The 25,757-nt window shown below is 37.4% G+C and overlaps 1 protein-coding gene across 1 annotated transcript; it reads left to right on the top strand.

The window, feature by feature from the left end:
• Positions 1–7,760: 7,760 nt before the first annotated feature.
• On the top strand, positions 7,761–10,098 carry LOC139728033 (spermidine/spermine N(1)-acetyltransferase-like protein 1). The gene is made up of 3 exons (XM_071638998.1): positions 7,761–7,878; positions 8,455–8,634; positions 10,019–10,098. Exons 1-3 carry the CDS (start codon positions 7,761–7,763, stop codon positions 10,096–10,098), a joined length of 378 nt encoding a protein of 125 aa, XP_071495099.1.
• Positions 10,099–25,757: the final 15,659 nt, after the last annotated feature.

Below are 25,757 nucleotides of genomic sequence, written 5' to 3' on the forward strand. Positions count from 1 at the left end.
TGCTGTTTGTTTTTGTGTATTTTGTTTTTTAATTCTTTATTTCATCTTCTGATAGGGGTATCTGTATACATAGCTTTTTGCTTCATCCAATATGCCATGTATAAACGTGCTGAGAGGTCTACATAGACACACAATGTATCATAGCAATAAGAAGACGGAGACCGGAACAGATCAATGAAGGAGTTGCAGAAAACATACTAAAAAATTTCAAAATACTAAATATTTTGCTGAATTTCAAAGTATAAAAGAATGCCGAATTGATTTTGAATTACTTGCAAATCGTATTTGGTGCTTGTTATATTTTTCTACTTTTGTGTCGTTGCTTAACATCGCACATGCTCTGTGTTGTAAATCTATAAAAGGATTGTCTCCAAGCTTTTGGAAATGATGTGTCTACGGCATTCTCAGAACTTTGCTTAATAATATTAAGAAATCTTCACACATTAATGCTAAATACATTAATCATAGCCATGTAAATCACATAGCCTGAAGTGTCACGTAAAGTGCCGGCTAGTTGAGTGTCCATTCTCATTTGCTTATGGGCGGGCTATCATAAATTCCAGCTTCATCCCTAGACGTGATGATAAAAGTAGCATGTATAGCTTATCTCACTTGATACTAATTGGACGACGCATCCGAGGTCGAGTACAATGCTTTGTCAAATATCTCTGTCCACCATCGATGTTTGTATATCTGCCACTTCATGACCAATGTATCTCGTGCAATGCAATTATTGCGGTTCAGAGGTCTTCTTTTGCCCTCTGTAGAGCAGGGCAAAGTCTCACACGTTGATGGTCTGTTTCTTGGCACAGAAACAGTGACCAGCAAATCATTCTCCACGCCAAAAGATACAATTAGAAGATACGGGTGGGAATTCTCAAAAAATCTCATCTTTTCGTCACTGATATTCAGCAAATTCTCGGGTGTGTGCGCCATCAGACCGGTCCTGCACAAGGTCAAGTTCACAGTCCTTGTTTTTAGTCCATATAAGAATTTGCCTTTTGTCAAGGCCCTCTCGCTGTATGATGGTATGATACGGGTGAGAGAAGCGAGCCCGGCCGAGCGCAATTAGCGCTGTCCAACCAAGGAGGACGGTATGAGATACATTGTACCTCCTTATCTCTGAGCTCACTCTGGTCGCCCCAGTTCGCTTTACCACCACAGCGATAGGGCCTTTATGCAAAAGGCTAGGCCTATACAAGAGTATGCTTTAAAGTTCCCTAAAAAGGCAACTTTTGTAGTCCTTGAATGTTTGACTGTCAGATTGGACGCAGTCTGTTACATGTTTGCATTCCAGGTTTGTGCTTTGCTAGTTATGAAGTCCTTTGTGGAGTCCGCTACGTAGGAGGCTAGATAATCTATATTGACCTCATTTAGCTGCAATGGTAGCCGTCATTGGAAAGAATTGGAAGGTACTCAGTTTCCTAATTTTCTATTGTCATCGTACAGTGTGCAATACCATCTTTACTATGCAGATCTGCAGCACAGTATAGAAACATGACTTCCCTTCTATTAAGAAAGATCATTGTGGAAAACTGTGGATTTCTGGTTTGGTAAGTCGGGAAGTATAGTAAACTCTTTGTCGATGAGATCAATCGGGGTTTCATAATGTTAGCTTAGTTCTGTTCTAATGCAAATACAGGCATCCCACTTTCCTACATACGTAAAAGTAATTATGTGTTTTTCTCACTTGATAGAATTGTTCAAATATTCAACCCAAAGATCGTTGAATTTCAAGTAAAACGCAAAGACACCTCCCATCCTTACCCATAGCCGGCCTACACAATAAAGACCACGCTCAGAACAAGGCAGACATATTCATTCATTCATTCATTCATTTTTCATTTCCAACAAAAACATATAAATATATTACAAAAATTGAATACAGTGCATGAATTTCATTATACAAAGTAAAGGATAAATTTACAGAAAACTTGTATGTATAGGAAAATGTTGGAAATGGGGACGAATGCTAAAAAGCTGAGCTTGTAGGGTGCATTCCCCCCACACGTAATAAAAGAAATTATATGATCGATTGGCTGATAAACATTAAAAATGGATGAAACAAAGAAACTAAAACAAAAAGACCTATAACCTAACTTATCCGAAAAAAAAACCCTGAACAAATCCCTACACTAAGTCGCTGTCATGCCGGAAAAGAGAGGAGAAAAACGAAGTATGTGTGTGTGTGTGTGTGTGTGTGTGTGTATGAGATAGAGAGAGAGAGAGAGGAGGGGGGGGGAGAAAGCAGCTTATTGCGTGGAGTGAAGATAAAAGACAAAAAAAAAAAAAAATAGAAGGACACGAGAGGTAGTGGATGGATGGAGCCGCTTAGCTGTAATTTCAACAGAATATAAGGTTGGATTTTACACTTCTTTGCAACCAATAAAGAATCAACACAATTTTTCAATTTCATAGAATTAATGTACAATTAATTTTCATAATGATATTTAGATAATTTCTTATAACTATTCAAAATATTTTTCTTCAGATTACTCATAAAAGAATTTAAACTTGGAGATGTCCTTAAACTGACATACTTATTAATAGGAACATTACCACGATGTAGCCATACACCTTTCTCCTGAACAGATCCTTTTCTTCTTCTTTTTTGTGGTAATTACAATGTCGTCGGGTGCCCGTGCATAGGCCGCTAACGCAATACAAATTGTATTGCGTTAGCGGCCAATGCACGGGCACCCGACGATGTGTAAAATATCCTTCAACAAAAATAGTGGGGTGGGGTTGGGGGAGGTGAAATCCTCATTTCCATATTATACCCTCCCCAACTCAGCTTCTGCGCTCCGTCGCTTAAGCGTCTTTTCCATCCACGCCCTATTTGTCGTAATTATCATCCCCCTCCCCTTCACGGGAACAGGGGTGGGGGTGGGGAGATTCTGGTTACGGGCATGCACGTGCCCATGTTCATGTCATGTCTGCATTGTTTTTCTGCTTGGAGAAGGATGGGGGGGGGGGGGTATGGCGATTGTATCTGTGCCTCCCTTCCCAAGACTTAAACGCTCCCCGTTCCTCCTCCCCCTCAAAGAAGAAGAAGAAGAAGAAAAAAAAAAAAACAATCCTAAGCCTGGTACCATAAGCAGTCTCTTCACCATCACGTTCCTGCAAAATGTTGAAAGTTATAATTCCTAGGGAAGTTATAGAAACGGGGATGCTTAAAACATTCAATACGGATGACAGAGGCTGCTTATAACTTCTCGTTTCAGTCAACAATGAGCAAAGTAAACCTTTCCCGTTCACAGATATAGAAAAGTGTCATTAGCCGTTAGAAGCTTCAACAACATTGCATCAACATCGATGAGGACGAATTTACTTGCCAACCGAAAAGAGTGAAGCTGTTTACATGGATACAGCTCCAATATAGGCTGCTGGTGAGCGAAATTCGTCATTATAATCAGCTACTAGAAAACAGGCTATATAAGTTTGATGATATTCTTTCTTTTCCATCAGCAGTAGATGGGTTTTATATTTTAATTGGTATCTTGCAGACATCTTAATTTCCTGTGGATGTAGCTGTCCTCAGAACTTAAGCGCATCACCAAACTGGAAAATTTAAGCCAGTTAACGCGGTGCAATATCTTCAATGAATTATTTGGTGAGAATTATTTAACGAAAATGTTCACAAATTGTCGCTCAACTGAATGCGCTAATTTGTAATTATCTTCAGGACAAGGTTATGAAATAGATCCTGATGCTGATCAACAGTTCAACATGCAAGTTCAATTACGGGAAAGTGTCCAATAGTGTCCAAATAGTGTTCAAAATATAAAAAGTCAAACTGGCCAAAAGTGTACAGATACATAACTGCAGATAGGCCTATTTTGACTGAAAGGTAAATAATCACGAATAGCAAATCTCAGAACCATCTTACTGCAAAACGAGTGCCTGTTTCATAAAGCTACGTTACGCATGACTTTACGAACGACTGGAATATGAAGGGCCATGTGCCCATTTCTTCATTACCTTTAATATGACTGTATGTCAGTATTTCATCTACGTTGGGGCAAAAATACACTTTTTATAACATAAAAACGTTTGTTAGCAATCATTATCATCTGCAGATTTCAACTTTACCTATTGAAATAAAGAATGATCAGGAAAACCACTTGGCTTGCCATATTTTAGTATTTGGTAAAGTCATGCGTAACTTTACGAACAAATTTATGAAACAGGGCCCAGCTCTTCACAGGGACCAACCAATCAACGATCCCCACGTCAAGAAAAGATGTCATATTCGGGTATTTCCGGCAGATCTAGAACAGTTTGGTATTTCAATGCCTGTTATGGCGGTTGTTGTTGTTGCTTTTTGTTGTTGCTGTTTTTAGATTTTCTTTAGAGGATTATTTTTTCAAACTTCCAAAAGATCCTAATTAAAGCAGACCAGCTGAAGGACAAGTTCCGAAAAAGCTGCTTATACTGTGAGGTGAATCGCACCGAATGACCTGCTGCAACGGCTAATGATACTTCTGGAAAACAGTTCCGCACATTGTTCAAATATATCATTCTTGCTCGAACTGGCCGCTCTTTACCAGTAAATTGTTGTACATACCAAATTCTAATACTAAAAAAAAATTATGTTAGAATACTACTAAAGTAAGCACACACACACAATCAAAGTATTCATTAGATTAAACACACACACAAACACACAAACACACACACACACACACAGACACACTCACGAAATATTCATTTCGTGAAACATTCTGTTATCTGTTTAATTTCTGAGTGGTTAATTGTTGATTTCGTTGCTGCCCTACATGCCGATCGGCATAACAGGCAGTAAGTAAGTATGTTAACAAACCTTCAGAATAGTGACTCTTATTTATTTTCGTATTACCGAATTTTCAGAATAACGAACCGTATTTGATTTTCGGATTAGCGAACCTTCAGAGTAACAAACCCCTTATCATTTTCGGATTAACGAACCTTTGTAATAACGAACCTTATTTCATTTTCGGAGTTAAGGAACTTCCGGAATAACGAACCGTTAGAATAATGCCACAATGTCTGGATTAGCTAAACTCTACCTATAGAGTTTCGCTAACAGTTTTGCAAATGTTAGCGACAATTTTGCAAATATTAGCAACTGTTTGCAAATGTTTTGGGACCTGGAAAAGTACTAGGCGATTATAGTCAGACCCATAAAACGAACGTACAACTTTCCATGATTGCATTCAGATCTCTTCTGACTACCGTTCAAGATGGATTTCCAGAATATGGAAATGAATTTCTGCCAAGAAGAGGCTCAACGTGCTGCTATCGTTGAAGAGCTGCTTTGCCTGGCTGCTGCTACAACTATCGTGCAGCTTGAGAGAAAGAAGACGAAGAAGAACAAGAAAGGAAGAAGAAAAGAAAATCTGGGTCAGAGAGTGGTTGAGAGTGGAGATGTCAAGAGCTTCAAGAGCTTTCTTAGAGTGAAACCTTGCCTGTTTCAGAAGCTTTTATATAGGAACCATTTGGTTACTTGTTCGCTAGCAGTGGCGAATCAAATAAAATGTTAGCGACACCGTATTACGACCGTTTGCGAATTCTTACGAGTGTTTTGCGAATGTTTGAAACTGTAAGCGAAAATGCAAATTCGCAAAGAAATTTTGAACATGTTCAAAATTTCTTTGCGACAAGAAAAACTGCTTGCGACAATAAAAACCGTTTGCGAACTTTCTTGCAACTGTTAACGAACCTTTTGCAACCCTTTACGAACCCTGGCGAAATCCCAAATTCGCTACGTTCGCAAACGTTCGCCACTCAGTGAGATACCCCCTTTAAGAAAAGGAAAAATAAGAAATAAGAAATCAGAACTAGTACTAACTAGCCGTACAGAGTGGGGTATTCATAGTAAGGTTTAACTAATACTCGTAGGCGCCAAATAAAAACCTCAGCCATAACAATGATGTCGCTTTCGAGGTGGGACACACATCAGGCTGTAAAGATGTACGCCTCGTCCCATGGATTCCCTAGCTAGGACGAATCCGGTAGATTCATCAGCAATCCATGCAATAGATGACTGGTCGAGGTGGAACGGATACGGTAGGCACGTCGTGTTGAGGAGTGCATCGAACTCTCGGGTTCGAGCCGGACCTAAGCTTGCATGTCTAGAGGAAGTACTGTTCAGTACAGAACAGACGAGTTCTGACTGCAGTGTAGATCAGTGTACATACGAATGGGCGGGACTTGGAAGAGAGACGGGACCGTGTCTCGGCGGTAGTAGAGGTGAACTGTGTATACATTGTGTGCCGGGAATGAGCTGGACTAAAGTATTTTGGGAATTAAAGTACCACGAACTGGTCAAGTTATACCGTGACTGGTAGAGTGGTCTTTTTCTACACTGTAAAAACATCGGTGTTAGATTTAACACCACGGGTGTTAAATCTAACACCGATCAAACTTCAATAAAGGACCACACCCACAGGTGTTGAAAATGCACTGTGATGGTGTTGAAAAGTGTTCACCTGACACTTCGTGGTGTTAATTTGACACTGTACCTGGTGTTATTTTGACACTGTACTGGTGTTAATTCAAAAATGACACCACATGGTGTTGATTTGATATTTGTTGGTGTTAATATCAATGGTTTAACACCCGTCCAGCTTCAATAAGAGACCACACCACTGGTGTTACTTTGGTGTAAATTTATTTTCACATTTTTCAAAGATCTAGTATTTTAATGTAAAATTCTTTTTCGTCTTGTTTAAGTTAAAAATCAACAAGAAGTGCAGTTACTAAGAAACTCTTCAAAAAACAGTTTAAACTTTGGAAATGACACCCGGAGGTGTTAATTTAACACCATAAATGAGCACCGAAAATTTAACACCAGCTCGGTGTTCACTATTTAACACCGGATTTTTTGCAGTGTACCAACGAGTACAGTTCAGGTGAGTGTGACTAGTGGTGACTGGTAGTTAGATTATTGGTAGATGTATATAAAGAATGATGTACGAAGCTGGTATGCGGAACTGATGGTGGAACTGATGGTAGTTTTCGGAACTGGTAGACAAGAACTTGTATCCTTGGTCGTATACTTCGACCCAACGATTCCACGCCTAAAGCTCGGTCATCCCGAACAAGTTAAGTTCGTCGTAGATCCTCACCAAACGCCAGTCAATCATCACACATCTGGTTACACATGGTGTCCTCTGGAGTGGTAGACATTTAGCTGAGAACGCAAACACACACACGAGATACAAGACAAAGGCGAGGAGGACTTCTACAACCAAACTTTGTTTGCTACCATATATATATATATATATATATATATATATATATATATATATATATACGCATGTACTCAATTTGAGATCTTTCATGGTGAATTTCAGATGTACATGATTCTGTTCTTGAATATTTGGATATTGTATCCTGCAACGTGTTTTCACATATCATTTTTTTCTTCAAAATAATATGACACGAGTCTGTGACGTATTTTTGTCTGTTTGTACTGCCTTCTGCTTATTCTAAGAGATAGTCTAGGCGTTCTATGTTATTGTGTTTACCGACATAACAAATAATGTTGAGCAGAAATACGTAGCAATGGTCACGCACAGTATCACTTATCCTTGATTATTTTTCTGCTCCACTTAAACGAAAATGCCTTTCATCGCCATGTTAAATAACGACAACATTATTTTCAATCGCTGCAATACACAAAATTCCCTAGGTGATTTGGCCATTTCACGAAGAATATTGAAACAGTGAAGCTGCACCAAACAAAAACAACGGCAACGCGAGGGAGAGATTTTAACATGGCAGACTTCGTCGTTCGAAAGGGCAAGGCATCCGACATTCCCTCTATGTTCCGTCTCTTACGAGGACTTGATACCGCAGAGACACTGGTTGATGTGATCCCCCTGTCCGAGGAAGGTATGGAAAAACGGGGTCGTTCCACGAAACCGATACCCACGAGTTATACAGTCCACGAGTTCGATATTTTAAAAAAAAGTCCATAAGTCGTACAACAGCAAGTTCGACACTGTAAAAGATCCATTGGAGTCTTACAGTCCATGAGCTCGACACTACGTAAAAGCAGTCCACCAGTGAATGTGTCTGTCTCGCGGACCTTAGTGTTGAACTCACCTGACAAGGGCTGTAATATTAGTATGACTCGGGGACAATATGATTCGTGCGTGTCGAACTCGTGACGTGCACTCGAATCATTCTCCTTATCTTTTCATTATGATTTTATCAGCTTGTGTGTGCGTGGGGGGGGGGGGGGTGGACTTTTATGGAATTTATATTGGGGCCACTGCCCTCTCCTTCACCCCCAAAACGATAACTTGGAGTCAAAATAATGTTCTGTTTTAAGTCACTTGAATTCTGCATGAAAAGTTCGCAAACTCCACAAACAACAAGATCATAAGTTGTCGTAGATACTTTCCTTTCACAATAAGATGGTTAACAACCCTCTATAAGGATGATTCATATGTGTTTCATCATCAGGGTTGAACAGAGACTTCCAACAGGGCTGCTTCAGGGCTTTCGTAGCTGAACGTTCACCATCAAATGGAGCTCGTGACGACGTCGATGTAATAGGATGCATTCTATACTCTCCATCCTACAGCTACTTAACCGGAACGGCGCTGCTTCTGCACGGATTTTACGTCAGATCAGACAGCGCAGGTAAGCGAACTGCGTTCATCATAATAATAGGAAGAATCGATTTACATGTATGAGGTTGTTGTCAGAATGAAAGTTCAGTGGTATTATGGTAAAATTCAGTGGTGCACGCAGATAAGCATTGGTTCGAATACTATAATTATTACTATTATTTTTTTTTTTTTACTGGAACCGTTTACTTTTATTGCTCATTTTCCGCCAGGTGAGTGATTACGCCCCTGATGTGTATGCCGAGTTACTATAATAGCAAGAACATCTAGGAGATGAGTTCTCACACTAAAAAGTCTATCCGTATAATGTGCATTTAAATTCAAGATTATAGACTGCATGACTATCGTCCCTTTTTTTCAAATACGTAGCAGACTGGTATTGGCCTACTAAAATGAATGACCCTGTGTTTTCAAGTTATTCCAAGTAGTAACACTACCTTATGGGGGACTTATAATCTTCAATAATGCACCATAGTGCTAGAAGATGTCAAGCTTTGTAATAACGGGGTGAAAAGATATGACAAGTCTGTTCACCATCATATTTTTTTCTGCTTTCTCCTGAACACCAAGATGCCCAAATTGGAAGAGTATTACTACGGGAATTGAAGCGAGTGAGTAAATAATTTTCCATCTCTTGTTTTCAGTACAATGTTTCAATAACTTTGCTCCATCATCTGTTATATATCACTAATTTCAAATGTGAGACGCTGCTCAAAGTTAAGAATCTATTCCATCATATTTCAGAAATCACCAAAAAAAAAAAAATCACAACCTAGTCATGCATACTCCTTCATTTCGTTTCTCACTTCTTGTTTGTTGGCTGTAGTTCGTTTGTTATTTTTGTTGACTCGTAGATTGCGACCGACGCTGGCATTAGATCCATCGCTGCCTACGAAAGGAGGGATTCATACGCTGAAAAGGCGCTTAAAGCTGAAGGAGGATTGAATTATAGCGACAGCCTTAGCATAAATATTTGGACGATGAGGCCCAATAGTGTTCCTCAATCGACTGTGAGTAGTGAAATATTCGCATTTCATTTACAAGTGATCCTATGATGTGCCACATGCCAATTACTCAGGTTTGTTGAAATAAAGTGATGCTACAGGCACACACTCCAGTTTCCTCATTTTTTACACGAGTGTTAAAGAGAGTGTAAGTGGACCCCCCCCCCCCCCCCCCCCTTACTCAGGTGGTCAATCTGTACCGCATGCGCGTTCCGGACTTTTCGGAAAAGGGGTATATTTTACGGGCTTAATTCTGAGAAAAAATATTTTAAATAGGGGGTATTATTTTCAGAAACCCTTCTCCAACAATCCTCAAAAATGGTCCCAAGCAGATCAGTTTCAAACCCCTTCTTGTGTTTCCCCCGATTCTCGTGAATATGCTTCATCTGTCAGGAAAATACACCTCTTCTGGTATATTCCTCTCGAAAAGGTCTCTAAAGACATACCTGTCAATACAAGTGCTAAAAGTGTGAACACTCTTCACCTCGGTACTCCTCCTTCAGTTAGGGGGTAATTTTGGTATCTTCCTTCCCAAAAAACCTGTGATGGGGTAATATTGATGGCTTTTCTTCCAAAGGTCCGTGGTAGGGGGTCACAATCCTTACCCAAGGGGTATCTGTGAATCTTGAACAAGCAGTATAATGTGTATGGTGGACAAGCTAAGGGGGTGGGGGAGGGGGGGGGGGGGGGCTTTGGATCTTCTTTTCATCGTATTCCTCTATTCTTATTCATTTATTGCATCTCCCCCCCCCCCCCAGCTGCTGCAATGTATTCGCGTCATGGTTGTTGTCTCGGTGTGAATTTTATGTCCTTTTGTCTTCGTGGGTTTTTTATATTGGGATGTGTATTTTTGTTCTGAGGTAATATGTACCTGGTAATCATTTTAATCGTATATGCCAACATACATCGTAGTAGTTATTGTGGTATTCCCGTTACGTTGTGATTCTTTTAATTCCAGGTAATTCATTCGGAGAATTACAACATTCGTGAAGGAAATAAAGGTGATGGGAAAGTGATTTATGGTCTTCTCAGAGAACTAGTTGCTTTTGAAGACCTAGTCAACGACCTCTTTACCACTGAAGAAGGTTAGTGAAATTGTACTAAAGGAAGAGCCTTTGCATTGGTTTTTCTTTTTCCTTAATGTTTATGTTTCTTTGAGGCTAGATTAATGAGATTAGGGGTTATTGCATATAGGCTATAGGCAATAAGGTATAATGTTTAAAGGAAGAATGGAAAACGTGCTTATTTCTGGTTCACCTCAGCCAAGGCTCAAGTGAGATATTTCCTAGTAGGGTGACGGACATAATCCCCGACAACTCTCCCCCACTCTCAAGTAACCCTGCCTACAGCCTCGAAATTAGGGAAGACTTTTTTTTCCTACAAGACCACAAACAATAATGCTACATGAACATACATTATTGAGTGTATAAGATCAACTTTCTTAATTAAGGGCATTATTTGCCATTCGCTGATGAAACAAAAACCCAGCTGTAGATATTCAAAATAGTTCTTAAATGTTAGGGATAGAAACAACCAATGTAAATATTTGAATCGGTATTATCAATGTTAAGTATTGTGAAATGAACAAAATGTGAACAATAGTTAAAATGAAAATCTTTTTACACTAAACCGTACACAGTTTGGTTTATTGAATAAAAGATGACATCTCTGTATATTCCAGGCTTTATTGCAAAACTATTACACGGTAGGATGTTTTGTGATGCAACTGACCTACATGCATGCATCAAATGTGAAAACTGAAACATTTCAATTTTTTTTTTGATAGAAAAAAACAATGGCAAACAGGACCTTTAATGGCGGATCCACTGGGCCCCATATGGGGCCAAAACCAAATTGGAGACCAGTTCTTATTTTTGAAAATACACGGTCAGATGTGGGTATTCATCATGATATACACGAATAAACACCATGCCCCCCGATGAAGGCCTCCAAAGCGCCCCCCCCCCCCACACACACAATTTTGCTTTGTTTTTATTTAACATGACAGAGTGCTGGAAAGGCGAAGTTGCGATACTTGGATGAGCGCCAGACTCCCTGATTGTCTTGTTTAAATTGTCTATATACATCAAAATATTGCTTTCTGACATGTTTTATCTGAAACGACCCCCAAACATTCTACCAATTTGCACCATCGTAAAGCTTAAATCTATAAGAGACAAACTCAATATTACGGAGTTCAATTTGAGAGACAAACCCAGAATTGAATTTTCTCAGAAACTAATCACTAATTGCTAAATATTCTCATACGGAGAATATTGTAATGTTGATATATGGATTGTGACCCTGCACCTCAAAACAAACAAAAAGTCGCCAGACATGAATTTTTAGTTAAGACCATATTCTGAAAGAACAGACTTTAAGCTTTAAAATGGTGTATAACTCAAATCAAATGGACTCTCCTAACCTATTTTAATATTGGAAAGAAAGCACAAACTCACGAAAAGTGTGAACTGAGAAAAGAGGCTCTGAAGTACAATGTCTATTCAAGCGCTTAATCTTTACCAAACCGTGCTGGCTGTGAGATGAATGGGACAAAAAACAGGAAGTAAACCACCAGAGTAACAACAATGAAGGGATTATTAGATTAAACTGAAATTTAGCATGCCTAATTAACACATTTTGTCCATAATTAATGCCAATTTTCAAAGCAGTAGCATTTTCCCTTCAAAAGTTATTAGAGTTGAAAGTGAAGAAAGTGGACAAGGTTTTTCAGCAATGAAAAAGGGATTCTAAAGACACACTTAATCGCACTATTCTACCAAAAATGTTCGAGATAAACTGCTGAAAAAACACACTTTCCTGCCCGTTTAATGATACCAAATTTTAGCATAATGTAAAAGAAGACCCGCTCTTTCAGAAAATATGAAAAAGTCAAGTTCGGCTAGGTTGACCCATTTCACTTATTTTCAGTCCTCACGCAAAATCAGTGTGTGCGACTTTATGTTCGTTTTGAGGTGCACGGTCATATAATAGTTTCTGGGTTTTAAAATGTTTACACATTTGCAACAAAAAAGCACACGTTCACTCATTCCATTGCTATTATTTACAGAATTCTGCACTGCCAATTCAGGTGAACGCGCTTACTACAGAGTGTTCGTTCTCGAGTTCCAATCAACAAACGAAAAACAGGCAGAAATTGTTGGATGCGTCATCTTCATACCATCGTATCATTTTCTGAAAGGACGTGTTTCTCTCATCCAAGGATTGTACGTCAACCCTCATCATACTGGTAAGTAGGCCGACTGTGTAATAATTATTGACGCATGAGAGACATGCGAAATAAAGGTCCAGAAGTAAAACTATCAACGTCTTGCTTTGTCATTTAAACCTGTCACAATCACTTTAAAGTATGACTATGTTGTTTTCTGATTGTTTTCAGTTTATTTACTTGGTCAATGACATGATCCTTTAATCATTGTTACAATTTAGTAAGTACTTTCATTCATTACCATTATGTACGTCAATATTTTGCTATGGTTATTACCATGTTCAAAGTAATGATTCGCTTGACCAAAAATAAAAAGTCGTCAGAAGTTTTCACATGCCTTCTTTTAATGAAAAGCATTGACTTTGTACATGGTATATCAGGCTAAAATTATGGTTGTCTAACGATATAGTACAGTTTGAATGTGTTCACTGAAAACACAATTTTCACTTCTAAAGAGAAATGAAATTTATTTCATATCAATACGAACATAAATATCAGATTTGCTTGCGGTTGATCAGTTCCTTTGAATTGAACTGAATCAGTCAATGGCCTCATATTTTGGTTAACATGTAAAATGATTCGTACATTTTACACTTAAATGCTGTTAGATGTGTTCCCCTGAAGTGTTCCCTTGCGCGAAAAGTGGGTTTTTTGTGTGTCTGTGTGTGTTTGTTGAGTAATATATCTAATTTCTATCTATATCATCCAGGTAAAGGCCACGGCAAAGCATTGGTCTGCACTGGAGTTGAGGTAATTTTCATCTCTGACCAATTGAATAGTCAAGTATAGTATGAGATGAGCCACGATGTAAACTCTAGTGAAGACAAAGATACAAAAGACTCGGAAAATCCGAAGGCGACTGAAATAAAACTATGGGCGAATAAAAATATGATATCTCAGCTCTCTCATCACCGAATGACACAGTCTGATTTGACGTTTCGAATTTCTGGCCTTTGATAAGGTTTTTGATAGGGTTTTCATACATATATAAATACCCATATGTGTCACATTTCTAAGTTGGTATGAAACATTTCATGCAAGAAGGACGTATCAAAGTTATCTTCTGTTTGTCAGTGTGTATGACAACATTATTCCCGTTACCATTGAAACGCAGGAATTTAGTTGACGACAAGCAGTCGGTGAAACAGCCACGAATATTTTGATAATTTCATGCAACCATTTATTGGAAATCAAAAGATAAAATGATTATAATAATCCCTTTCATTTCTTCCCTTCCAGGTATTACGCAAGGAAGGTGTCAAAGAATTCATCATAGGCATTCTTACTGACAACAAAATACCTCAGTCTCTCTTTGGGAGCTTGCATGCTGCGATATCAAAAGATAAGGTAGATCCCCTTTTAATCAAAATTTGATGAAATTTATACCAATCAAGGTATCAAACGGATTATTGGTAAAATGGAAATGAAAATGAAAATAAAATGGAATATTTCACATATTTAAAAATAAGTAAGTGAAGTTATTCATAGTAGTATGATTTTATATTTTTTAACTTTAAGTTAAATGTGTTTAGAAAATGGCTTCGAACATGAAAGTGCCTTCAAATGATATCCAAGGCATTTTCATGTCCGAAGACATTTTCTAAACGCATTATTAACATCTTTCTGCTGTTAGAAAATATTTCGCAAATGAATTATGCCTATGTTAAATCATTTGTTTTTTGTTCTTTACCTTAAAGGTAGCCCGTCCCTTTTGCATTCCTTCTCAAATAGCACAGAGCATATTACAGTGTACATTCTACCAGAATGACAAAAATATTGTAAATCTATAACATTTATGTGATATTAGAAGGTTGCTAGCCGTTAAAATTCAGATAATATTCTGTGTACTATGTACAGCTACATACATCAATCCTCCTGTGGTTTTAATAATTATACTTATATTTCGAACAAAAGATATGCATATTAAAACTGTCAGCTAGAAATGAAGAATTCACTAGCTTCTCTTACTTTGTTGTCGATAGCAAATAACAACACACCACTTACATGTACTACACGTGCAAATAAGTGCATCACACAGGTCTATAAACTAGACTAGTAGTTTAGATTTGTAATTTTTTCGTAGTACGAAAAAAATATTCAAATCTTAACGGTCAATTTGCTAAATAACTAAAGACCCTCTTGAGATCAAAATTTACTGGAGGTTTCCAAATAATGTTTTCTTCAATACCTAAGTGCTCTCACCAATTTTTTTCAAAAATTTGCATGTAAAAGGGATTGGCTGTCTTTAAGATTTGCCTTAAAATATATTACAATGTTATCCGTATGTTAAAGTATAATATATATTACAAGACTATCAATGTAATTATGTATGATACTTAACTATAACATACTGTATTATTGATGCATTGACATGTGATTACAATTCGCGTCATGTTTTTTTTTTTTTTTCCTGGAAAAAAAAATCAAATCGGTCTCATTTTTTATCAAAGAAAATTTAAAGGTGTATAGCTGTTAAACCAGAATATTTATGTCGTGAACTTCTGATGTCATACACCTACACAGTGATTGATTGATAAGTTTAATGAATGATGAAAAGTGATTATTTTATCCATTTTCTTGTCATGGACTTTGGACAGTGTGTATAATGCTATGGGGGTTTCTGTGCCAAATGGCAGCTAAAGCATGCCGAGGGTCAAGTGTATTTACGATTAATTTCGACAGCATCCTTAGGTTGACGCTACTGAAATGGAGTGAAATCACTTTACCAAATTATTCTTCCTGTTCATGAAAGTCAGTGGTGTTACAGTATTGTTGAAGTGATCGAGTTATCACGTTAATTTTGATACATATATATTGTGTAAGTCAGTTGTATCACAAAACATCTTACCATATAAAAAGTTCGCAATAAAGCCTTAAAAACAAGGAGATATCACTTTTTTTCTCAATAAACCATATTTTGTAGACGGTATATTCTAGAAACAATCTTATTATTACTTTTGTTCACCCTTTGTATATTTAAGAAACTTTAACCTTGATTATACTTAGTATCGTGTTTACATTGGTTGTTTCTATCCCTCACTTATATTTTGAACTATTTTGAAGAATTAAAGCTGGGTGTGTGGTTTTTTGTTTGTTTCATCTGCAAATGGTAAATAATGCTTTTCAGTTGTCTAAATAGAGTTTTGGGGAAAAGGTGCTTTTGCTTGCCTTGATTTATTATCTCCGATGAACAAACACTTACGGCTCTCTACACCCGTAGATGTAGAAATCAGCCGGAACAAGACGAATGCAATTTCTCAAGACTAGCTTTCTCTGATAGGCTTTAGTCGCCGTCCATTATAGCTTTATACTGCCGCAGGAGTTTTAATATCTCCACGGTGATAACGTGAGCTAGCCGATTTTGCTTGAATGCTCAGACTTCTCAGCAGGACTCATCATGCATGCATCAGCATTTAATGAACGTGTGAAAGTCTGGAAGATATTTGCTTGCAGCGCCTTTATAAAGGAATGAAACGCGAGTCTTTTTAATTTGAAAGTAGTTACCCTTTTTTCTCAAGAATAAGCAGATACTCTTTGAAAGTCAATCATGGCGTTTCAATAGATACACAGGGGCTTACCAATTAATACAATACCTCTCACACTACGGGGATATTCTGAACCCCTTATGAAGGTCTTTGTTTCATGATTTGTTCCAAATCAAATGGAAATGGAATTGACATATGCTGGTTAAGGTTATCTCATCTTCCAGTGGAAAAGACTGAAATACCCACGTTATTCACGACCTAGCTGGAAAAAAAGTATAAATTCTATATACTGCCACCAACTTTTGTAAAGCTTGATTTTTCTTTCCAGGCTGTCAAGATGGTGATCCCTATGTGGAATTGTACAAGGTGATTATGACCTCGGACATGACCTTTAACCCTATTGAACAAGGTGAAGGACTACTAAACAAGAATCCTTGGGTGGTGTCGACAATTCCCGAGGAAAGAGCATTTGAAACAGCCTAGGCAGAAGATTATCAATAGTAATATTAGTAGCAGCAGTAGTAGTAGTAGTATTAGTAGTAGTAATGATAATGATGATATTTATAACCGTAATAACAGTCATAAGATAGACATCATATCATTAATGGTAACGGTATTAACAATATCAAGAACAATAACAATTACAATCATAATGATAATTGTCAAAATAATAATCCTTAATGTACTTATAAAAGAAATTATTGTTATCATCATCATTATCATTATCATTGTGTGTGTATGTGTGTGTGTGTGTGTGTGTGTTGTGTGTGTGTGTGCATACGGCCGCTCTCTGATATGCTATTTATGGCGAAGTGGACTCTTATACGGTAATAACAGTCTTCGCCCAAATTAAACAGGAATTTGTCCTTTTATCATGTGACACCGATAATGGTATGGTCATATTTACCCAGTGGGGGCCAGAGCTAGGACAGCTGGAGAGCCCCCCTCTTAATGCAAACAAACGATACCAATAATTTGTCCCTTCTTCGTTGTTTGTTTGTGAAGAACATGTCCTGACTCTTTCTAAAGATAAAAGTCCCAAGTGTAAAACGTGACAAATTTTAGAAAAGGACGAATCTGTTAACTTCGTTATCTCCAGTAATTAAGGACAACATCGACCCCGAGATATGCATAAATACAACATGAAAGCATTTGGGATGGATACAGTTTTGATTTGTAGTGGGGTTTTTTTAGTAAAAAAAAAAAAAAGTATCGTTTAAAGAAAGCATGTTTACAGAAACTTTTATTGGAATGAAATTTTCAATTCTTAAATCTAAATGAGCTAACAGATTGTAAGAGATCCAGTCGATGGCTTTTTTTAACACTCTATGCTAGACAATTACATTATCATTATTAAGACTTAATTTCTTGTCACATTATACCACATGACAGGCAGTGAAAACCCAAAAAAAAAGAAGATTTTCGGCTAAGATTTATATTCAAGGATCAATCATTCTTATCTATAAGTAGAGTGTGTTTCTTTTGTTAAGATGAATATTTTGTCTATTCCTTGCACACATGTACTACTGTCATTCCACATACTTATGCTACTACTTATCGGCATTATCAATTAATTCTTAATGTTTTCAGAGTTGGAGTACTTTTAATTGTCAAAGTCAAAGTGACAAATGAAGAGTTTTATCGCAAAACGAGCTTTATCTGTATTTGTTGAGGTACTTGTGACTGAAGCTGCCAGAAGCTAATAATAATAATAATAATAATAATAATAATAATAATAATGATACGAAAATACAGGATATCTTTAATTATGATTTGTAGAATACAGTATTTATTGTTATTTTCATGTGAGGATTCATTGAAAAGGCTTAATATTCCTCTATTTGATGATCAATTTATTTTGAAATGTTTAAAAATGGCGCTTAGACTATTTTTCAATGAAACTCTCCAAATGTATTGTTTGCTAAACTGTATTGATGTACAAACTTATGAATGCGATTTTATCTAATTTGAAATGATTCTTGGAGTCTACTCTTCCAGAGTCTGCCCTTAACCATAGTTTTCCATGTCTGGCGATTTCTTGTTGGTTTTGTGATGTAGGATCACACTTGCTCTTTTCGATCGGTTGCCATGTTTCAATATGATAAAGCACATTTCTCATAATCATGTTTCAAAACATTTTTAAATTTTGGACAGGAGACAGCTGTTCTTTTTAAACGTTCTTGAATGTTTTTTATTCATTTACTTATTTGAGTACCCAATGAAGTCAGGTAGTGTATTGTGATTATTTTGGAGAAAGTGTGCATTTTTTATGAGTCTTCGTTTTGTTTGAAAGTGTGTGTGATTGATTTGGATATCGCCAGTGACAACCAACAACCTCTTCAAAACTTAGATTTCAAGCCACGTAGTCAATCATTGTCATCAGTCTTTTTTTTTTCTCCAAGTCGAAGGAATAGTTATTTTTGGACCCTACCTCAGGGCTATGATTAACATGATCAACTCAACATGAGCAACTTCAGATACAGATCAAACTATGCATGATCTGTTTTAACAGTGCACATCTCGATGGATGTTATTTGATAAGAAAAAAAAAAGAATTGAAGGAATTGAAAAAAATACAAATCTTAAACAGACAGGCATCGTCATTGTGTATGTTATCATAGTGTCTGTGTAACGAGTATAATGTTATGCTTTATGTATATATCATCAATATTACTAGTACTTGTGTATGTCATTATTTCGAAAATTAACAAAATAACGGAATTCATAATGGAACTTCTATCATACTATCAAGTCAGGGCGACTTATGCGACTTTAAAATATGAAGATATATACTACATAAATATACATTTAATTATATGAGTTTTGAGCTTCTGGAGAACAGGGAAAGTAGAGTATGATAGTTGTAATGGCATCGTAAAAAAAGAAAAGACAAATCTTGTCCCTTCATGAATCCAGTACCATACAAGGAAATGAAATAACGTATAGCCGGTAACGACCATTACACTTTGACCACGCGTAAGTGCTGCTCGGAAGTCTTCTTCCAAGGCACAATAATACAATGCTCAATGTTAACAGACCTTCTACGTGTAAACACAGAATATAACCTCTTTCCAAGACTTTTAAATCATGGCGGCGATTGGCATCACCATTAAAGGAGTCATGTCAGTGAATCGTCTAGCTATTTCTTGCACACTAATTACACGTAACTTGAAATGAGATGTTAGGTGTAAACAGAAATGTTTCTGCACTTTTGATAAGTTGCAAATTCACTTACGGGAACTTGTCATATTCCGTCATTGTACCCTGGGCTGGTTTTTTTTAAGATCTAACTATTTTCGATTATGTATGCGAACGAGTCTGTTGTGTGTACGGAACCCTTCGTTGACACAACGGAGCAGAATATGCAAATGATCGACTTTAAGTTTTCCTGTGGAGCGCTAATAAGGGATTTAGTGACCTGTAAACAAGTACTTGTAACACGTACTTATCGCTCTTGTTTATGTGTGGTCGTAGTGTAATGGTCAATGCAAAGTGGGTCTAAAGGTTGGTTAAGGGCTTAACTGAGTGTTTAAGATATTGGGGACTTCGTTTAATTGCGCATAGCAGTGTAGGACTTTGCAGCTAGACACAACGTGAGCGGTAATTTCACATGAGCGACAGATTTCTTAGTAACGATGGCTAATCAACCGACCAGCAATCCCGCTCCCACGGGCAAGGCTATCCTGTGGATGACTCCTCGCATGATCTCCACGGCTTTTGCCAAGTGCCTCAGTGGTGTTCCCGGCTGCCAAGTATGGATAGAGCCTTTCGGCTTCTCGTACTTTGCCATGGAAGAAATGAAGAAAGCAGGTATCACCGAACTACCCTGGTGCTACGATGGTCACGAGAAGGAATTCAAAGTGGCGTCTGAGAATCTCGAGAAGATTTTCAGTTGCTACTTCCCTACAGAAAGACTACCGTAAGTTAAAACAGAAAACTCAAGAAATTCACGAAGCACAAATGAAGATTTGGGTTTCGAAAGGTACTGCATCCATTATTTCATTTTCTGAGAAAAACTTGATTTTCTTTTTATAAGCATATTCAGCAAGGTAAGCTTGGAATGACATTTCTCCCCATAATATTGCTGTATGATTCAACACACACACACACAGAAAAAAATACCCCAAGTCCACACATTATTTGTTTTTAATGAGTTAATGATTTTCATGTTTTTGTTGATTCACTACCTTATGAAACCGAAAATTCACTTATCAGAAAAGGATTTATTTAGATCATGAGATATTTCATGGATTTATTTTTTAAAGTCATGGCGTTGATGGGAATGGGATATGAGATTGAAGGGGCCTATTTAATAGACAATGCCCTGCTCCATGTAATAGCTATAAGAATAAGAAACCAAAGTTCACATCAACCATCTTCTCCCTTGCTTAACAGTATTTACACTGAATGATTGTCTTTGATCATAAACATTCAAACAAATTTAGTCCGCTTTAATGTCCTGGATCCATCGAGCATGTTCTGTGTGTGTGTGTGTGTGTGGGGGGGGGGGGGGTCCATCATGCATTAGATATAGTAGTAGGGGAGGAGTTTAATGGACAGCGACCCAATACAGAATTATCCAACCAGGGCTCGAGGACGGTTGAACGTACGGTACCTACTATGTTTCCCCATGCAGCTCTCTTTTTTCCCCCACAGCCTTTATCTCTTGTCTTCCTTCTACACTACCCATTTTTTCTCTGTTTTCTCCCACTTCTTATTTTCACCATGTGATGTTTTTCGTTACCCCTTCTCTCTTTTTTTTCCCCCTCTCAATGATATTTCTCATGATTTCGCTAGTGTTTCTTGTTTGTATTCAGTGTTTGCTATTTGGATTTCTGTGTATTATCCCGTCACGTGTCCCTAGAAAACTCTACCATTCACACTAAAAAATAGGAGAGCAAATATGTACCCCTAGAGGTACAGATGCTTGTCGCTATACAAGGAACCCTAGCGGTACTTATATGTACCCCATACAGGGGTACATATAAGTACCCCTGCCTTGGGTACTTATATGTACCTCTAGGGTACAGATTGTGTACCCCTGTATGGGGTACAGATGAGTACCCCTGCATAGGGTACAGATGAGTACCTCTAGGGTTCCTTGTATAGCGACAAGCATCTGTACCCTTACCGGTACATATTTGCACTCCTTTTTTCGTGTGTATGTGACTGTCTAAGTAAACAATATGACACACACACACACAAACACGTACACAAACACGCACACAAACACGCACACAAACACAGGCATGCAATCTATGAGAGTAAGTTTACAGCATACAACTGTATGTATAAGACATGCTAAGGTGTTTTTCCTTGATATATACAAATTACACGCTTTATTTCCTGGAAACTATAACAAAGCAAAAGCATCCACGTGTTGATATTGCACTACAAACACAGAGGACTATACATACGAATAAGGTTGTTGCATGCAAAAATAATACATGTACATGATGTAGTAGTGCACTGTACCAATATGTTGCCATTTTTGTGAATTTGTGAATCATTTTTGGTTTGCAAATTTGACAAGCAAAATTCTCACCAAGCGCTATACTGGGGTATAATATTCAGTGCATTTAAGAGAGTCTCAGTGTCAATTTACGAAAACAAAATCTTGTGACAATACCTGTGACCTTCTCATTCACAAAAATATATATGTATGCAAAGACGAACAGCTTATGCAGTACATGTAGTTGAGACTGTTTATCTTTGGCACAATGTACAACAGTGTAGGTGCCTACAGGAATACATAGAATTGCACAACCAAAAAAATATGTCATAAATACACTCAAATACTAAGATTACACAGCCATGAAATCCATATAATGCTTTAAATTCACATTTTCATAATTTCTCATCAATCATAAAGTTGGCTTGAAGAACACCTTTCACTTGTCCACACATTGAACATCCTACATTATCATATCAAACGAAATATCACTTGATTTAATTTGTTGGTAAATCACTTCAGTTACTTAACTTATAGAAACAGCTGTTCATAATCTTCAAATCACAGGTAAATCTGTGACAGAAAAACACTGTAGCACTAATAGGTAAATATGGAACGAAATTTGGCATCAAAATAGCAAAATGAAATAAGTATATCAGAATTGCTCTGAATTAAGAAGGGTTTTGTTTTTGAATTTCGAAATGGCCTTTTTAATCCTTTACCTTTGAATTTCAAGAGATATGGAATAAAACTAGAAATGTTGCTATGGTAAGTGGTATGTATCCACTATAATGCATGCTTCTCCCAATAGGTCTATGTTACGTCTGGATGAGTGACGACAGTTTCACATAAGTGGCAAAATAGTAAAATGACAAATGTCACAAATGTCACAAATGTGTTGAGGGTTTACTTTCCTTAAACTAATTTTAATTGGATAATAGCTAAGAGAGAGACTTATAGTCTAAGAAAGCAGGTATTTGGGGATTGAAGAAAGTTCTTTGCTTTCATAATGCACATGAACCGATTTTATGTCCCATGTGTATATCCACTTCTTCGCAGTAACACATACCTACTGTCAATACACTGTAAATGTCTACCTTTGCTCATCAAATTTCCTCTTACTCTGTCACGATGAAAACTACGTTCAACTTGATGCATTATAACAAAATGTACAGTGAGTTTTGATTCAACCAAAGTGATACCCCTTGCTCTTCACACAAGAAACACATTTGTATCTCTGAAAAAGTAAACAGATTATGCACCATTGACAAATGGGTAGGCCATAGATATGAATTGGATGGTGGTAGTAGACATACTGCATGTACATGTATTATTATCGCACTGTTTGCACCATCAATTATATTTCAAAGTAAGATATTTCTTCCTATAGAACACAATTTCATACACTTGTGCTTTTAGTGAAAGAGATTATCTTCATCATGTAAAAGCACACTGGTCATATCATAATGCATCAAATCCATGTAGTGAGTGCTTGTTTTGCACGGTGCATAAATACAGCTTTATATCCAACTGGAGAGAAGATGTGTGAACCCGTTGAAAAGTCCCGAGTATACTGAGGCAAATGTCTATGGAAAATGCGTGTTGTATCAAACTCAAAACGTCCTCAATGGGTTAACATGGTCTTCTCTATCAGTTCACCACTGAAGAGTAACTTTTGGACGAGGATCACATAAATTAGTTTTGACCATCAGGCTAAATCTAATGGCAATCTCCTTATAGTACTCCCATCGGTTGAGGTAATCTCACTATGCACAACACCGCCCACTGGCACTGGTAAAACAGTCCAGGACTCAATCACCGTTGGACCAGTAATTTTTCAGGAATGGACCAGTAAAAATGGACAAACTGGGTTACCTACTGGTCAAACAGATGGATATGGCCAGTAAAACAAAAAATGGGTTAGTGTGCAGCCATGTCATGCAAACCATTCAATTGTCTACTCATGTCTTGCACACCACAGGTACTATGTATATCAATCTGTTCGAACATACATAACACACTGCTGAAATGTAATGAATGCTCTCAGGGAAATGAATAACTTACAATGTAGCTGAATATCGCTAGATCCACGCAAGGTCAACTAAAGCAAGGTTGGTTGCACTTCATATTCATTCTAAATAAGAAAATATAGATTTAGAAACAGCAGTGGCAATTACAGGAATATTAATGAAAGTAAAGCTCATGCTCGTGTATTTGATGTAGATTACTGGGAAACGTGTAAGATCCTATTGTACATAGAAGCTATGTGGAAGTTTGTGTTTTGCTTTTGTGTGAGCTTGGAGATCTAACTTCAATATAAGTAAAGAGAGGGCAGGTGTAGAACCCAAAGTAACCAAATCCTCACCATGTTACTAGCAATGTAAAAACCTCAAGAGTGATTCAATTTTCCATTAACATCTGAACCTTTAGAATTTCTTGTCTCTCCTTTGGCTGTAACACATACACTGCAGTCAACCTATAATTTTGTATGGTAAGCACTCAGGATTAGTATCACTTTTAGTGAACTGCTTCAGTTGCCAATATTCCTGTATCAAGTTAGTAGGCTCTGCCTGCAAAGAATATGTACACTACAAACACATTATTGTCAAATTTTTCAATTGATACTGCATCTGGTGCATATGTACATGAGTACCTCAAACGGGCAAGGCAAACTATGATTTGCAATGAATTCAAGCAACATATTAAAAGATTTCCTTGCTCGTAACTATGATGGAAATCACATTTTAACCTTACAGTGTTAAGAGGCCAGAGACGTACAATCACTGTAAGCAGCAAAACAAGAACCGTATTTAAGGATATTCTTATAACTTCAAGTTAACACACATGAGACATTAAAGCTCTAAATGAGAATTTGTTGCCTAAATTCAGCTGAGGTAAAAGGTTTCTGTCCTATCAATGGGCCAGAAGAAGTAAAACCACCGTGAATTTATTGGGATATAACGTTATCAACTTTCTTATCTTAAGAACGAGATGCTGGAAATATTCAAAGCAATTTCCAGAATTGACCTGAATATATGGGATATTTAAGTTGATCAATCTTTGTACCTTGAATGGTAATTACTTGGAATATCCTAATCTTGTGAGAGAGGTTTGGATGAAATATTGGTGCGCTCTTCGTGTTGGGCTATTCCAGCCCAAATGTGCACTACACAGCCAAAGTTGAAGCAATCCCTGCAGAAATGTTGGTGCAGGTGCAGAGAACTGTTCCTTCCACCTCCACGAGAAGGCCATCTGGTGCAAAAGGAATCCCACATATTACTAATAGCGACTTTCTGATTTTGTGACACAGCCACCTTTCTTGTACAAGAGTGGTTCCAGATTGCTACAGTCCGTTTGTCACATCTGGGATGATATCGCCCATTTTGATTTTCAGTGCACGTCGTTCACTACGTACTGCTACGACGTCATGGCTCCCTTTCCTCCAACAGGCTGGCGAGTGGTTGCACTAAGCGATGACATCACTCATGTTCTGAATATAGGTGGCAATGAAATCCTTGGCAGACGCGTTTGTGATTCAGGCCTGGGATGTACTGGAGAACATGAAAGTATGCACAATTCCTCAAAACAACGTCATTACCTCGATGTCGACACTCAGGAGGTGAAATGGATTTGGATTTGGTCCTGCAGGTTCCTGGACAAATAGTGAGAAATGAATTTACAACAAATTTGTTAATAACAACAAACAAACTTTTCTTCACATTTTATCTAGTGTCATCAAAAGTGCAACATTCAAAAACATTATATTATCAGTTAGTTTCAAACCCCGGTTGACATTGAAAATATTACTACATGTATTATCTATGCTCAAAGTAACCATCACCTTTTATATTATTTGAGGTTGATGTGAAAAAAAGAAGAAGCAGCATAATTGCAAAACTTATCAAATTTGCTTCAATGATATCTATCAACCTTTCTTTTTTTCTTTTCTTTTTTTTTTGGGGGGGG

This window comes from Diadema antillarum, unplaced genomic scaffold (assembly GCF_040938485.1).
Source record: "Diadema antillarum isolate AM-2024a unplaced genomic scaffold, OU_Dant_1.0 seq00000162_RagTag, whole genome shotgun sequence".
NCBI lineage: Eukaryota > Metazoa > Echinodermata > Echinoidea > Diadematoida > Diadematidae > Diadema > Diadema antillarum.

Excerpts from the sequence above, each read along its gene's own strand:
- LOC139728033 (XM_071638998.1), top strand. The coding sequence starts at position 7,761 with ATGGCAGACTTCGTCGTTCGAAAGGGCAAGGCATCCGACATTCCCTCT. Across the intron at positions 7,879-8,454 it reads GATCCCCCTGTCCGAGGAAG|GGTTGAACAGAGACTTCCAA; the intron begins GTATGGAAAAAC and ends TTTCATCATCAG. Across the intron at positions 8,635-10,018 it reads CGTCAGATCAGACAGCGCAG|GAAAATACACCTCTTCTGGT; the intron begins GTAAGCGAACTG and ends TTCATCTGTCAG.